The sequence below is a fragment of the Pipra filicauda genome, unplaced genomic scaffold (assembly GCF_003945595.2).
Source record: "Pipra filicauda isolate LSUMZ 115617 unplaced genomic scaffold, ASM394559v2 scaffold93_size3172892_pilon, whole genome shotgun sequence".
NCBI classification, from domain to species: Eukaryota; Metazoa; Chordata; class Aves; order Passeriformes; family Pipridae; genus Pipra; species Pipra filicauda.
In genome coordinates this window covers 1,923,635-1,940,812 of record NW_024105131.1, presented here as the reverse complement: position 1 = coordinate 1,940,812, position 17,178 = coordinate 1,923,635, and the positions used below count along the sequence as shown (strand labels likewise).

Sequence of the window (17,178 nt, the reverse complement as noted above, 5' to 3'; positions counted from 1 at the left end):
AGCCAGTACTGAATGTGAACTTCAGGGAAATTGCTTCCTGAACAGGCTACTCTGAACTGTAGTGCTGGCAGGAGAGAGACCAGTGGAAGGAAATCTGCCTTTAATTTAAAATGTGGTACTCTGGCTGAAACCATCACTGGTGGGTCTTACTCTGGGGAGAAAGAATATACCAGACAAAATATATCTTAAGAGCAAGGGGGACGTAATTTCCCATTCTAATTTTATGATTTTTTTTTCTAGGTTTAATGATATTTTTAATGTTTAAGGCTAGTAGCACTGTTTAAAGTACAAAATTCCTACAAGGAAACATACCTGTTATGCTTTCATTTTAATTAAAAACTACCAAAGAGCTCCCATCTTCTATAAAATACCCTCTTGCGCTGTTTTTTTAAGTATAATTAATAAAAAAATAATTTTGAAAATGTTCACAGGTCATTTTTTTCCCCGGTACTGTTCCAAGAGGTAAATGTCCTGTCAATAAACTCACCTATAAACATTTAAAGTTTGTTTCCCAAATTCATTAAGAAACTATAGTGGTAGAATATTCTCGACAATGACTTCTTGACCCACATTGAAAACAGGATTTTTTGAGGATGACTGGAACTCTACATCACATCTGCCTCAAAAGCCACAGACATTTCCTTCTGACTTTGAATGAGGCCACAGGTGAATAACCAACACTGTACTTTGATGTTCAGCTGTTGAGTATCAGCAGCAGCACACTGGCACGCAGGAATTTCCTTGAGCTTTAGCACACTTTGAATCAGCCAGGATTATACTGCATTATTCAAAAAGTCAGAATTGGCCACTGGGCTAGAAACACTGCCAAGAGTAGGCATGTGAAAGAGTGAGCCTCTGTATCATCCTGTTGGATCTTCTATTTGGTGATGCAATTCTCCCCTCTTAAACATTTGTGTGAATGGACCACAGGTCACTTAACACCTAAAACTGAACATGCAATTTCAAGTTTCAGGTCACACTTATTTTGCTCCACCTCATTTGTGAGCTAGTTGGCTGCATTTTATTTTAGTTCTCCTCAGCTTTTACCCAGACTTTCAAGCTTGCAAAGATTAAAGTCAACTATAAAAATGTTTCAGCTCAAGCTCCAGTAAAGTCTTATTTTAGTCAGCTCTCTGCCCAGCAATGAAAACATCAGTAATGGAACTTGATTCTTCCTTATAAAACTTGAAAATAAGCTTTTCTGTAATCCAGCTATTCATTATGGAAATGTCCTAGTACACAGACAAGTGTCTTCTGTGTATGATCACTAGGAATGATAGAAGGAATTCAATTTCTGTAGAGAAAATTATATCAACACAGAAACTGGGAGAGGACATGTAGCATTTCATCATTATATTTTTGCTTGTTTTTTTTCTTTTTTTTCATACTAGGTTTAATATTAAGAAATTGTGAATCTCTTGGAAGAAGGAGGAATAGTACTAAAATTGCTTAGCCTGGGAATATTAGGTGACCAGAAAAGACTCTGGTGTCAGCTCTCAGTAGAAGCACTGCTGACTCAGGACTTTGGAGAGGATGTACAACTTCCTACCTGCCCTGATAGTAACATTTTTGTAACACAGAGTAATACATTTCCTCTGACAGTAACAGTTCAGCTTACATATTTGATATTTCATCAAAAATCTTTGTCTTTGACCTTCACTTGGTTTTACTATATAATTTTTAGGTCTTCTAAGTATAAAATACTATATAGAAAATATCATAAAAGTGGTATTTCGTACCATAAAACATCCAAGAGGAAAGGAACTAATAGTTCATTGTGGCTTCAATTTTAAGTTACATCCTGGGACAAAAAAACAAAACACACCATCACCCCCACCCCCAAAAAAAAACTACCAAACAAAACCTCCTTGGTTTAAATAACTTTATTCTCACCTCAGAAACATTCATGTACTGGAGATCCAAGAGAAAGTCATCCAGAGACAACACTATTAATGTGTTGATACAACATTATTACCAGAACCACTGATGTCATGATTTCTATTACAGTGCCAGAATGATTCAGTGATTAATATGAAAACAAAAACCCAAAGAACAGTGTCAATTTAAGTGCAATAGATGTTAGTCTGGTGGTCTTGCCTCTTCAGACAACTCCTGCCAACATCAGTAAAGCATAAAGAGAAGAATTTATCAATAGGAGCCATCACTTAGTTGACACAGATGAGAGAAAAGGGAATGCAGACCATGTCAGTGCACACACCATGTCATGCCACCAAAGGCACCACTATTAACCCTTCCACCAGATGGCTAGTGCTTTGAATTCAGTGTGTAAAGTCACGTACATACTATAAAACTGTCACTTTATATAGTGACCTACATCTATCCAGCTATGTCTTGCGAATAGTCAGATCAGGTGAACTGAAACTTCTGTGCTTCCTGTTAATGTGGTGTGGTTGCACAGCCGCGACTCAGTGGCAAAGTGGAATTACTGACATAGCGTTATCTCAAAGAAAACCACTCTAATTGGGAGCAGAATTTTGCAAGCTGGTTTATAATCCAAATTAAGTGACACACAGTTACTCAGATTAAGAAATAGCCCCAGCATTCTGCACCTTGGTTTACCAAGTACCATCAGTTATCATGTAATAAACCAACACCATCTTGTGTAATTAAATAAATCCATCTTGAAAGGAAGCAATGTAATTTAAGGTGAAATATTTGTGCCTGACATTGCCCATACACCAGCACTTTCACTGAGGCTCTGAGCTCAGCATCATCGCCTGAGGGTGAGCCCGTGGCTGCTCAGTTATTCTGTATTACAGAGCCATTAGAGAAGGTGACGGTTCCTGGTTCCCATGTTGTTAACAGTAGTCTTCTAAATAGTGTCCATCTCTAGGAAGCCAACAGTCCATGCCCCAGCCCCTCCCCAGACAGGTTATGCTATTTCCCATCTCCCAAGAGAGTCCTCTGAGCCAGCGAGTTTCCTCTAGGAGCAGAACTATTGTCAAGATTGTGAGATTCATGGGGCCAAAATGAGACTAAACAAAATAGCTACAGCATAGGAATTATAATGCTATTTTCTGGGGTTATCTGTTTTTAGTCACATGTCATGTCAGCTAAAATACATAAACAGGCTGAAGCCAGCTTCTCACTGGAAACACAGATGTGTGCTCCTCACAAGAGCACTGTCCTGGAAACTCACAGTCCCACTCTAGCTGGGGAGTGCACTGAATCTCAGCAGGTTTCCCCAGTCCACAGGAGCAAACTTGTAGTGAGATCTGGACATCCAGCTCTCCAGAACAGGGTACATCTGCAGACGGCTGCATATATGTGCTACAAGAACCCAGTGACCAGAAAGGGACCTAGGAAGAGAGAAATCCAGAAGTACAGGTTTTCTGGATCCTGCCAGCCATTCCTATTCTACTTCAGATTTTAAAGTAGGTGCTTTGGAGACATCCCAGCACACAATAGTATTAAACAAAGACACCATGAATTTAAAGAAATATATATACCTTTATATACATATATATATATATACATACATACCTATATATATACACCTATATATATATATATATATGCACACCCACACTGTTGTGATTTAACGCCAGACAGCAACTAAGCCCCACGCAGTCACTCACTTACTGCTCTCTGGAGGGATGGGAGAGAATTAGAAGAGTAAAAGTGAGAAAACTTGTGGGTTGAGATAAAGGCAGTTTAACAGGTGAAGGAAAAGCTGCACGCAAGCAAAGCAAAACAAGGAATTCATTCATCATTTCCCATGGGCAGGCAAGTGTTCAGTCATCCCCAGGAAAGCAGGCCTCCATCATGTGTAATGGCTACTTGGGAAGATAAATGCCATCACTCAGAATGTCCCCACACTTCCTTCCTCTTCCCCCAGCTTTATATGCTAAGCATGGCACCACATGATAAGGGATATCCCTTGGGTCAGTTGGGGTCAGCTGTCTTGGTTGTGTCCCCTCCCAACTTGTGCACCCCCAGCCTACATGCTGATGGAGTGGGGCGAGAAGCAGAAAAGGTCTTGACTCTGTATAAGCACTGCTCAGCAATAAGAAAACATCTCTGTATTATCAACATTATTTTCAGCACAAATCCAAAACAAAGCACCACACTAGCTACTATGAAAAGAAACCCTCTATCCCAGTCAAAACCAGCACACACATATATATATATACATGCACATGCACAGAAACACATACAGTATGTGTGCATATCAGATTTAAACATGGTTAAAAAGTTTTGAGGCCCACTTGAAACCTTTACACTGCCTTAGTTACCTTAGGAAAGGTAAACTGGCATAAATGTAAATAAGATGCATATAGGAAGCTGACACGTTTTACCAGAAGACTTGATCAAGACCTCTGATGAAAATGGAGAGCAAAAAGCTTGAGTTGTCCTTTTCCCCCTCCACCAAAGAACTGTCTGCGCTAAGGAGGATCTGCTGCCCTGACTGTACCAACAGACTCTCCCTGCAACTAGCAATCTCTTTGTAAATTAGTGCTTTTGCTCTTACACTCTTAATCCAGCTCCATGAATGGAATAAGTGATCCAACAGAGGGGTGAAAGCTGTAAGCACTATCAGGCCTTGCTTGCCTTCTCAAAGGACCATCAGTCTCCAGGTGAATCTTATGTAGTTCTCAGTCCTCCACCCTAACATGACACTGCAAGACCACCAAGAACCATCCTTCAGTTTCCCAGGTGCAGCACATTCAGCATGCAAAGCTCAGGCTTGTTCAGTCACTCCACGAGCTTCTCTAGAACAGACTGAAACAGAAACCTCACAAGGTCAGCTCATATCTGACACAGATGAACTGTATATATACTAATATATTTAGGAAGCTCATTTACATTTTTAACATAGAACTCCAGATGTCCTTCAACACAATAGAAAACTCGGATCAAAAAGCAATCCAAAACTTGGATTTCTATGAAATTGGAGTTTTCTTGTTAGCTACCATCCATTGGCCCCTCTACAAGTTTTGCTTTTGGTGTGATCACTGCTATGTGATTAACACTTTCCCACTGGGTTTCAGATATAACCCAAGAAATGACTGCATCCCAAAGAGTTAACCACAGCTCCACCATCCTACCCTCTCTTCCCGAGGCTTCTGTCTAAAAAGGTTTGAATAACTGCTAGAATTAGGACATTAATTTTTGGTCACTTTCCATTAGAATTACTGTTCAGTTTGTTTTCTTTATCATATATTTGTGTGCATCCAGATAACGAAACAATTTTACTTCAGGCTACAGTAAAAATTGGTCAACAAGGTCATAGCAAAACTTCCACTTGCATAAGATAGTGATGGGGCTCTTTGCTGACAAATTTTACCAGATGCTAAGAACTGCTCTGATACCAGAATGTTAGGTGCCAGCTCAGCCTTGCAGAACAGGAAGATGGAATGAAGCAATATGACATCAAGCAAATAAGCACATACTGAATTGTTCAAGAAGCTGTGCTTCCTGCCCCATCTTCCAGTACTACAGATTTGCCCGTCAAGTATTACCGATTTGGAAATCCCTTTTTCCTCCACTGCTATCTGCCAGAAAGCACTGACACCAAGAGTCAGACAGGGAGAATATATCAGTACCTGGACTCCAAGAATTTGTGAGCGAAGGAGAAAGCTGGTGGCTGGTAGCTTCCCTTCACCTTACTGCAACACACTGGGTTTTGGGCTGTGGCCCTTGGGTGCAGAGGGAACTCAGGTTACCTGTAAGACATCGGTGAAGTCAAACGTGTTTTCGGGATGTTGTTACTCACTACATAGAGATCCATCAGCCATACGGAAGACATGTGGATCTATTCATCAAAAAATGCTGAAAAATCCCTATACAACATACCCGTAGTGACTTAAGTATCACTGGAAAACTTACTGCCCTTATGACTTAATCCAGACTGTATGTCCCAAAAACAGTCTTGTAGCCTGCACCTTCCTTAAAAGCAATCTACCGCTGATGACTAAAGAAACTTGACTTTTTACATTTATCAGATTAACAACATTTATATACTTCACATTATGTTTCAGAACTCACCTCAGTAAGGCATTAAAATTGGAAAGTAACAAAAAAATATTATTGCAAAATTGGATGGGATTATCCACAGTCCAACATTCTCCCAAACTTTCCTGCAGAGACGAAAAGCCCCAGTCAACTCTTCTTAAACTGTTCAATCCAGGGGTTTGGAAGTATTTTCACGATTTTAAGTAGAGAAGGCTGACGCTTCATGAAAGGCACTGAAAATGGAGACTCTGTAAAAGAAATTAAAGCCCAGAGCCATAAAAGGATGCAAGTGCCTAAATACTACCTTGCTGCTACTGTAAGCAACCAGCTAAATTCTCAAAACTCTCCTCATGCCCAGCAGCATCAAAACCTCCCCGGAGGAATTGCGAAAGTACTGACAAAGGTGCTTCACCCCTCCTGCTGAAGTCATTCCAACCTAAGTGATTTGGCCAGAGGGAGGAGAAGGCAAATGCCAGAGTGAGCAGAGCTTTGGGAACAGGGAGGTCTTAGTTCCAACCCCTAGGCCACCAACCACTGCTCTCCTGATTCAGTAGAAGAAACTGAGAGATCACTTCTCATTCTCACAGACAGGCAACAGGCTTATTGTTTGGCAAGACAGTAAATTCTTGAGAAGTGTAGACTGGAATCCAGCCTGCTCTTTGTGGGCTTGCTGAGGGAACACTTTACTGGCAGGAAAGGCCTTTTCCCAGTTGGCAGCAGTCAGTGAGGATGAGATGGCTTATTTACTTGTACGGGTGGTGAAGAGCTGTGAACCCCCCTCAGCGAGATTCACCCGCAGGTATCTACAACTTGGGAACAGCAGCTGAAGACAATTCAACACTTACTGGGTTATACTATGACTGGATCAGTTATTAATGTGCTGGATTTGTAAATCTGGACCTTAAGTTGACAAGCTCCCAAAGCTGTTTATTCCTTAGATACATCTCCTATTGGCCACTGCCTTCATCCCAGTTTATCTTACTTGGTCTCTCCACTTTAAGGCTTCTAAAGTTTTCTTGACAGAAAACAATACGCATTCACTGTGCAGCACACACTTGTAATTACTAATAAAGGGCACACTTTTGAACCTTTTTTTCTATTTTCAGCTTGCTGGAAAACACAACAGGAAGTATGTTTGCAGGTTGATCTGAAGTATTTAGAAAAACAACAAAACAAAATCTCTCTTGAATAAGATAAACAATAGCAGAAAACAGGCATTAAGAATTTTACATCTGCCTTGAACACTACAGAAAAGCACACTTCAGCAGCTTTGCACTAGCGTAACTCAGTAACAGGTATTTTGTCTACACTTACCTTTAAATACTTCTTCCAAAAGTAAATTCAATTAGAACATTTCAGGCAAAAGGTAAAAGTTTTCTAGATGGGAAATATTGTTCAATGATGTGTGTGAGACACCATGAATTTCCATTCTCATATCTAAATTGGGTGTGTAACCCCATGCAACAAAACTGTCTCCCTCCTTTACCATGTGTACTTTCTCCTTGGCAGAAATCAAATAAGTAGCATACTGCACACATCTAACAAACTCAGAGCTACCTAGATGTACCAGACTCTTCATGCAATACTGTAAGCAAAACTGGAACATATGGTGTTATGATATCTATAACTTAAAGACCTCAAAATCAGACCTGTACAAACACCCTGACAGAGCTGTCAGATAGCCAGGAAACCCAGGCAAACATAGAAAAACAAAAATAAAACACTAAAAAAGAGGGCACAGTTCATAAAATTCAGGTTACAGGTATCACAGAGAAGTAGTGGATGATGAAAGCTCTTGGCCTGGAAAACAATGAGAACATGTTGAGTATGAATAATGTAGATAGAAGACACCAAAATTAAACCACCCACAACATCACAGCAACATTCCCTCTTAAACAAAAGTATTTCCACTTATAGCCATTAAGTTTTCCCCTATAAAACTGTATTTATAGAGGAAAACTGGCAATTTTTTCATAAAGACTGAAGCGTAGAGTTTCCCTTTCAACAGAAACTTAATGTGTAAGTTATAATTGGTCATAAAGTGCACGCCACAGAATAATCCTAGAAGTTCTTGAGATAAAATAAAATACCTTATTTGTTTCAAACAACTCCACTGGTAGGAAGCTACTGTAATGTACCATTTCTGGAAGAAGTGGACGCTGTTTTCTAACATGATCAATGCTAGATAGCACTCATTCATTCACTCTTTAAATTAACACTTTAAATAATTTGTTGGGGACTGACCCTTTGGGCACTGCAGCCTATCCAGCCTGTGTAGCACCAATCTGCTCCAGGTCACCATTTAAAGGATCTGCAGTCAGTCATGATTTCAGGTATCAACATATCTAGCTTTCATAAATTACTCTTTCTGAAGATTTCTGAGGTAACATCTTGGCTTTCGTAAGTCCACAGATATTCCAGCTGAACAGGTGAAACAGAGAACTAAACAGAGAAGTGCCAATGTAATAAGCCCTGACAAATTATCCAGCATAATTTCCATAAAAAGAAATCAAACCATCTTTTTTATTTTCAGCAATATGCATACATAATTGCATACAAAATCGAAATGTAATCAAATGTGTACAAAATTCAAATTGTTCTTGTATAAAATTTCCAAATGAAGTAATACTAAAACTTGAAGCCGCACAAGAACCAAACTGCTTGTTAACCACCCATTTCTTCTACTTCATATTAACTTGTCTGCATCACTTGGAAAAATAAAATGAGCTGTCAGCATAAATCACAAACACTTTTCACTGTGACAGTCATAACAGTATCAATCTCTCTGCAACAGGCAACTAGGATGAGAGGTAATTAAAATGTCAAAGTCAAGAAAAAAAACATTCTTTTGAGATTACTTTAAGAAATCAACTCCTCCTAAATACCTGAGTCTGAAGAGGGGCTGGGGAACACCACTGGTTAAGGTGGCTGAGTTTGCTTTTTCTAGAGAAGCTGAAATTAACAGTAAACATCTTGTGGTCTCAGTCCACAAGACAAGCATTTAAATCAGTATATCTGACAAACTGCAGTACTGTACACACTGAACTCTAATAGTCTTCCTGGCCAAAAATCTGTGGACAACAAACAAATTCTAATGCTTCATGTCCTTTTCTCAAACTCCTGTACGTTCCATGTTTGCATCATTAGGAAATAGGAATCTTTTTGTAACAGGTTAAAGACAGTTAAGTAGCAAAAGTAACTTTTTGTCACAGTACTGTGTTGTGCTGACAATTCATACAGTGACATAAACAAATATACCATTGTTGCCTTTAAGACAACTAGTTAAAATAATGCAACTGAGGTATTTGATAAATGACGGTGTTGCCCCTGAATACTGTTCCAGGTCATACCTGCCTGACTGCAGCAGAATACCTTGAAAAGTAACACACAGGTTCCATAAAAAAATAATTATCTCAGTTTCAAGAGGTGTCACAGTAAAAAAAAAAGAAAAGCCTCATATGGCTGTAGAGACATAGTGAATTAAGACCGAACTCTCAGATATAAAGGATGTTCATTTTCAACATCAGTTTAAATACTTAATTTTCAATTGGGATGGCAAGCCCTAAAACTTGGGCCATATCAGTGGTTAAGTGAAAGAATGCAGCATTAACATGTGATCTCCAATCACATTTTTTTTTAAATGTACACTACAAACTATAAAAGATAAATCATTTTACAGAACAGTTTCTACACGACAGGTGGGAAGAGACTATGTCTTGCCCCAGAAATCCTTCCTCTTCTGAGCTCGTTCCAGTATCTGAGATGCAAGAGAGCTAGATGCTGCCGAGCGAGCAGAGATCTGAGACAACCTGTCATCTGTGGGGAAAGCAATAAGGGAAAAATAGGAAGATTAAATATACATATCAAAACACAGCTGACGTTCTTGGCAGACTTTGAGAGTGTAAATATTTTTATGCCCTCTTTCACAATGAATGTTAAAATAGTACCACAATACACTTTAATGCAATTAGTTGGCATTTGCTGCGCTGGAGAAGAACCTCACTAGAAAGCTTCTAGGATGTTAGATAAGTTTAAGAGAGTTACAAGCCCAACTCTTGACAAACTTCAGAATGAGATCCCTAGTGTCACCCAATCCTCCAAATAATTTTTACATTTACTCTCCTGTGTCAGAAGAGCTCAGGAATTGTTCCTCTGCCACTGAAATCTGTATAGACTAGATTCAGACAATAATATATTCTTAGACCTAACTTTAGAATAACATGACTAAAATATCAGAACCCATGTTGTCAAGAGTCCTTCTGTGCCAAATGCAACTCGTGTCACAAGCTGTTGAAAGAAACGTGTATTCTGAAAAAAATGTATCACAAAGACAACAAGAAGTAGGCTTTAGAAATATACTTTGGAAGGGTTTTCCATTTGAATACAAGGTCCACTTCACACACAGTAGAACTCTTAAAATTAATCAATTGCTTGTCTGATAAAGCACACTATAATTCTTTAACAGCATTATTAAAATGTTGCAACAGCTCTGTCAAGATCCTATCTATGAAAAATATCCTTAATTATACTCATTTTCCTCAAATGGATTAAAAAGAACTGTATCACTACTTTCAAGCCCCCTCACCAACAAAATAACCCAAGAAAAAATTCCTCAACTAAATCCAAACAGCACCTCTACTTTGTCAGTGTTTGAATTAACTTTTTAGCAGCATTTCTAAATTCTTAAAATACAGTGATCCAAACAGCCCATAATAGGCTCAGACACTATGTATAACAACTATATTCTCATGTATGAGAAAACTGCTAACTGCACTTCTGCAAACAGACATGTCACTGGAATAACTCCCAGGTTTGTATGTACATGAACAAATATGAACGTACAAAATATCTGTGAGCTGGCACATTTAATCTGTTTCTGAAAGCTCATACATCATCACTCAGCTCATAGGGGAAAAAAATAACACAGCAGTTACAACATTTAATCTGTGTGTGGCAAAGCTTGTGGGAAGCTGCAGAGTACTACAGGATTTTGCATGTTTTATGTATTTACACAGATTCTTGTCTGAGCCATCTGCACAACCCACATATTTTTCAGGCAACTGCAATGAGTAAGATAGAGAATCAGCCTGAAACTTGGTTAAAACCAAGGAGCAAAGGAAGCACAAGGGGTACAGAAAAAAGCTTTTGGTCGTTCTGGGGTATAACTATAAATAAACTGTAATCAGATATAAGCTTGGTCTGTCCATAATCTCATCTGAACCAAACAAACATGACTGCCAATAGCATAGCACCAAGCTCAACCTCAGACATTACACTAAGAAAAAGTATATGGCAGCTCAAGCTAATGAGGCTACAGTGCCCTTGGCTGACTCATGCTACTGAAAGAGTTTATTTGTGTCTGCCTACAAAAGGGCCAAGCAGATGCACTGGTGGGCTGTGCATTGGCTGCCCTCCCAGACTAACTTTACACAAAATAGAAAAAAGGTCAAAACAGCAATCAGAATAGCAGGATGCCTTAAGTATCCCTAATACACTGAGCAGAGAACAGGTGTGAAAATTAAAGTCAGGGGGATCATTTTATGCTGCACATCTGGTGCTAAAGTCTCACAAGCAAAACCTTTATCTGAAGGTTTGTGGTACGTTTTAAGTTGCATCCAAAGTTACTGCAGCTGCAATCTGGGCTGTGACCATTTTGCAGTTTGCTTCTGTTGCTATCAACACAGAGGCTTAAAATGTGTGGGGAGGAAACAATTTTAGGTATGGAACTAAGCAACCTACAGTAAGCCACATATTGAGCCACAATGGTCTATTTAATGCTCAGTCACATTTAATGGTTTATTCATGCTACACTATATCATCATGTTCAAACTTCAGATTACTAGGATGAACATTTTTAAATTATTTTGATGAAAAAATGCAGCAGTTATTCAAGCAAACGCATAAACCAGTATTACTTACTGCTTCAAAAAATCTCTCACACTCATGCAAAAGTTAAAATTAATCTAGATTATATACACATGATATACAATAATACTTTGGGACAAGAAATACCTTCATCATTACAGTTTCTTTCCCGAAGGGGCAACTGGAAAGTTCTCATTTTTGGATTGCCAAGATTCCCTAAGACAAAAAGTCAAAGGCACAATTTTGAATAATTTCAAAATAGACACAGGATAGTAATTCATTTTAGAATATTTAAAAATGTTGCAACGTTATTTCCGAAACAAGAGTCTTATTAATAGCAAAAAATACCCAAAAATCCACCAGACTCTAAGCTGAGGTAAAATAAATTTACTCCATTGTATTCTTCTCAAGACACCTCTTTAGTACATGCTACAAGTTACTTAAGGAACTGCACTCAATGTGCAGAGCTAGAATCCAGCACTGATTCAAACCTCTTTCTGAGGAAATTCTCTGGATTTCATGTTCCCACTTAACTGGACAACTACTTGTTCCATTCTAGAATGGAAATACTACTTTTGAGCTAATCTCTACAATCAAGAGAGCAAGAATTGTGGGACCTTAAGCAGCTATACAAAGTCTTTCTGGAATGAAGACTAAGGGGGGAGGATTCTTTTCTTAATCCAGTTTACATCCTCAGTACTCTTAAACATTGTTAACGATCATTGAAATGCTCCAGCACAAATTCCTCCTCAGCCAAGAAAAGGCTTTTCTCAATATCCAATAAATCTTCTATAGGTGACTTTTTTATTTCCATATCCTGCAGAAATATTTAAGGAGCTTATCTCTCAGAAATCGAAAACTCCTGCAAAGTAATACTGCACCATAAAGGTCTCAGTTACACATTGATGTTGGCAATTGCAGCTGGAGAAGTGTTACAGCATCCAGTTGTAGCTTAGATACTAAAAATTAGAGGTGCTTATGCTAAACCAAATTATTCTCATGGTAAGTACTTATTGAAACTCGTAAGGCAAACTTAGACAGACTACTAGAATGCAATGATATTAGTGGAATCTGAAACTAAGGTGGAGTGTTGTGCACATTTCCTCAGCAAGACTAACCATACAGTAGAAAAGCTTTCGTTTACAAACAACACATTCTTTGCAGAAAGTGTAACGCAGCAAGTTCAGCATTCTCTTGGCCTGAATACTGCAGTGTGGTCATTTCCATCCTGCAGCACTCTAACACAGATGGTTAATGCACAAAACCCACCATTATGCTGGAATTCTGGATCCTTGAGAGTCCCTTGAATACGATGAGAGGGACTCCACCAAGGCACAGAGGAGCTTTTTGCTGACTTGAGCACGGAAGTTGCAGAGGAATGTTCCTGATGGGCTGAAGCAAGAGGAACTTGCTCATCAGCAACCCTGTTAGGAGGCCACGGATCCTGCCTAAGTGGCAGAGGATCCACAGTTCTCAGCCCAGCAGGTGGAGAGTTAAACAGTGAAACAGCTTTCATTTTCACGTCAGGCTACAGAAAGAAGAAAAAAAAGGATCAAAAAACCCACAAAATCCCAGCATCTCATACACAGCCTTACAGTACAGATCTTCACATATGCAGCAAATGTTGGCTTTACAGTTACACTTCTTATAAGAGTAATGAAACAATAAGTATTCCAAACTTGTGAGACAGCCTAAAGAGAATCTGTTGCTAATAATAAGTGTTTAACATGGTCTGAAAGTAATCTAATCAGGTCAAACCAAGAGCTTCTTTTCCTCACAACAAAAAACTGTGTTTTTAGATTTTGAAACAACATAACCAACTTCTCATGTGATTGTGTCTGCTTCTATTACAGAACTTACTACAGAGGATGTATGCAGTTGAATGGTAGCTGTCTCCGTAGAACCCAGACCAAGCACAACTTGACAAAAAAGTATCCCAATTTTGAGAATGACAACTAAATGTTTCTATTTTTCTTTTAGTAACTATGCAAGCTGCTAAGTAAAAGCAGCATGAAAGCAAAGGAAAGGAAGAGTGAAACTACTCTGGCACATTAACCTATCTTGTATATAAGCACCCAACCTCTCTCTCTTGAATTTCTTTCAAGTCAAGCAATCTGGAGCCGTGCCCTATGTCAGTGGCTACAATAACATTAACGGGGAAATCAACAGCTCCAGTAGTCTCAACCCCTTTGCTTGATACCCCCAAAAAATTATTTATTCAGACATGGGCCTTTTTCAGTCACAGACACTGAGAATTTTAGGATAGCAAATGACAACTCAAGAGAAAGATGTATTAAACAAATTATTCACTATTACTTAAACAGCACATTCCTAAAATTCATAATGGTTAAGTGTCTTTTCTGGCTCACCCGGAAGGACCTTCTTTTCGAAGGGTCTGTTCCTAAGTCTCGTTTTCTCTGTGGTGAAGATGAAGACTTGAATTTAGGAGGAGACACTAAAACTGTACCTCCTATTGGAGAAGACGAAAAATACTTTATTACATTAAATAACCTAATAAACTGATTCATATATGTTTTTTATTCTTCAGTTCTTGAAATACTGCTTTGCATTTAAAAGTCTTTTTACCAACAGTTGGGGTAGTGCGATCATGATGAGTCCTCTGAGTTCCACCAAGAGCTCTCAGCTTTGGAGTAGGAAGCCTGCCACCAGTCCTTGAGGATACAGAAGAATCTGACACAGTTGCAGAAGTATTCAATTCTAAATTTTCACTGAAAAAAAAAAAGAGAAATTATTAAAGGACTAGCTAAGGACTCAGGAGTCTTGCAATCAAGCTTTTTGTTTCTAATCAACTCCTACAAGGAAGCCTAAGGCAAGACAGTTAAGGCCATAAAACCCCAACAGCCTACAGCTAAAGCATCTGCTTGAAAAGGGGAGTCCTGGATTCCAGCCCTTGAGCCTCAGTTTGTGTATTTTAATTTTTTTGTGTAAATGGATAAAATACATAAATGGTCTCAAGCTGCAAATGCAGGCTCCCTCTGTCCCAGTAAACCCTGAATGTATTGCTACACAATACAGAGTCTCAGCAGGAGGGCTGGAAAAAGTATTCACCCAGAAAAACCCTGAATCTGGTTGCCACCTTTGAGATGGAAGTGTGGGTTTGACACTCTTCAGTCAATGCGGTCGAACCGAAATCAAATATCCCACATGTATGTAACCGCCATAGCCCCCAGGTTATTAAATAAATCAGCACTACCACTTCAGTCTTCCTCCAGGTGCATTTCAAAAGGAGGTGGGCAGCACACCCACACTGGGCAAGGAACCTGATCCTCTCAGTGCATGCTAGATGCATTTAGGCAAAGAATTCCTCATTTCTAGCTCTCAAGAAGGCTTAGATAACATGCAAGTGTTAAGCTGCTCTGCATGGCCAAGTCTAGCACACATCTCAGCACACATAGGACCATATTTCAGGATGAGAGAAAACCTTCAATGTCAATCAGAGGCATAAGTGAGGCAGAGAAACTTAGAGGGGTTTTCCAGATGATAGGTTTGAAAGTCTGCACTTAATTTCTACTTGGGTCTAGCATCTCAATTTTTCTTTGTCTGGTTTTGCATACAGGGTATTATTCCCAAAGGAGATTATCACAGCTCCTTACCTTTGATTAGTGCTGCAACACCAAAAATAAAACCAAATGAGGAATATAAAATGCTTAGATTGCATGATAACAAGAGTCAAAGTTATTGAGATTTAAATATCTATTAAACTAAAATATGGTATAAAAAAAAAAGGTATGCAAAACCTGCACAGCAAAAAGCCAGAGACTTCTGTAACTAAATACAATTTGGATCTTTGAACTGTCAAAGACAGTACTACACACATGCTGAATTGATCTCTCATCATTTATAAATACCCCTCCAACACCCCTCCACCTTTTTCCAACCTGTGCTCAGTAACATAATGATCAGTGATTAATGGATGCTAATTATTTTTTTTCTCCCAAGTCCTTCATCTTTGTTCATGATTTTTTTTTTTAAATAGATGCTTAAGTACAAGATTGGATGATACTCTCAGGCACATGGTGTGACTCTTGGGGATGGTCCTGTGCAGGGCCAGGTGTTGGACTTGATGATCCTTGTGGGTCCCTTCCAGCTCTGCTTATTCTGTGAAGATTAGCATGTATCCTATCCTTTCACTCCTATCAATCCTACGTTGTCAACTTGAAGCAAATTGTGAGTTTTAACTTTCACTAAACTTGAACTTGGCTGCTGTGTAATGAATACTCAGTTCCAAGAGGCTCATACTGCAAATTTTATAGTTTTGGAGAAAAACATTAGAATTGCTCATGCATCTACAAACACCTGTCCTGTAAGTTAGAAATCCAGTATTCCTAATGATGGATCCATTTCCATCAACCAGCTCAATGTCTTAAACTTTCTCATTACTTATGATACTGTTAAAAACAAAAGTAGTGTCACACCAACTTACACCAACTTCTTCTCTTAATTAAATCCAGTTTTAAAACATAAATTAGTTAACCTACAAATTTCTGAGCTGTTAAAGGAAAAAAATATATATATACACATATATATACATCACTAAAATGTTCCATTTTACCCTTCAATTTTCATATCTCCTTTGGCATCCTTATTGTTTTCTTCTAACTGCTGAGCCACAACTGCACCCTGTTCATCTTGGTTTTCTTCCTCTTCTGTTGATTGACATTTTTCTCTTTCTTCAGTATCTTCTTGTTCATCCCAAACTAAACGTCTTTTGACTGGAACAGTTAAAGCATCTGACATGTCTTTCTTTCCAGTGCTATTCTGGTGTGGTTGTTCTCTGGAGTCAGGCTGCTGTAGCCCTTGAGGGCTTGGTACAGCCTCTTTTTCAGAAACTCTAGGTAACAAAGAACACAGCATCTCATATCACTGATTTGCACAATATGTGTTCTATGTAGAACACATTCATCCAGTTCAGTCCTTTGCAAAAAGTACAGTTCAGATATTAAAAAGTAGTACAGTTGACATAATGAATGGTTAAATTGCCACTGAAGTTTCAACTGATGTTTAAGAACAACTTGTTTTCAAACTAGAGTCTATGAAGACTCTTTCTGGATTACCAGTTCCAAAAATGCAATGTAAATTAGTGCTCTATTTTCAATTTAAACAAGTTAGATTATCATAAGTGCTTAAAAAATAATTATTTCCACACAAAGGGACTCTCTGATGGCATAATTTTAAAAGCCAAGAAGTTTAGAAGACTCCCCTTCAGGCCCAACTTTTCAAAATATTAAACTCTCAACTGCTGACAGAAATCAGTGCAAATTAGCCCAGTGCAGAGAAATGAGATCAGGAAGAGGATCTGTATTTCACAGGAAAAGA

At 38.7% G+C, this 17,178-nt stretch overlaps 1 protein-coding gene across 9 annotated transcripts in view; it reads right to left on the bottom strand.

Annotated features, from left to right (window-relative positions):
• Positions 1-1,867: 1,867 nt before the first annotated feature.
• Positions 1,868-17,178, bottom strand: part of MDM1 (Mdm1 nuclear protein) — a 34,168-nt gene continuing 18,857 nt past the window's right edge. For 7 of the 9 annotated variants that reach the window (XM_039391320.1, XM_027741480.2, XM_039391321.1 and 4 more), the window contains 6 exons: positions 16,415-16,693; positions 14,428-14,570; positions 14,211-14,311; positions 13,111-13,369; positions 11,989-12,057; positions 7,013-9,792 (listed from right to left, as the gene is read on the bottom strand). In XM_039391320.1, the coding sequence (XP_039247254.1) occupies positions 9,686-9,792; positions 11,989-12,057; positions 13,111-13,369; positions 14,211-14,311; positions 14,428-14,570; positions 16,415-16,693 (958 nt within the window). In that variant the 3' untranslated portion in view covers positions 7,013-9,685. Of the gene's footprint in view, positions 3,321-4,492; positions 9,793-11,988; positions 12,058-13,110; positions 13,370-14,210; positions 14,312-14,427; positions 14,571-16,414; positions 16,694-17,178 lie in introns of those variants that run through there. The other 2 variants (XR_005567260.1, XR_005567262.1) reach the window with 1 other exon arrangement.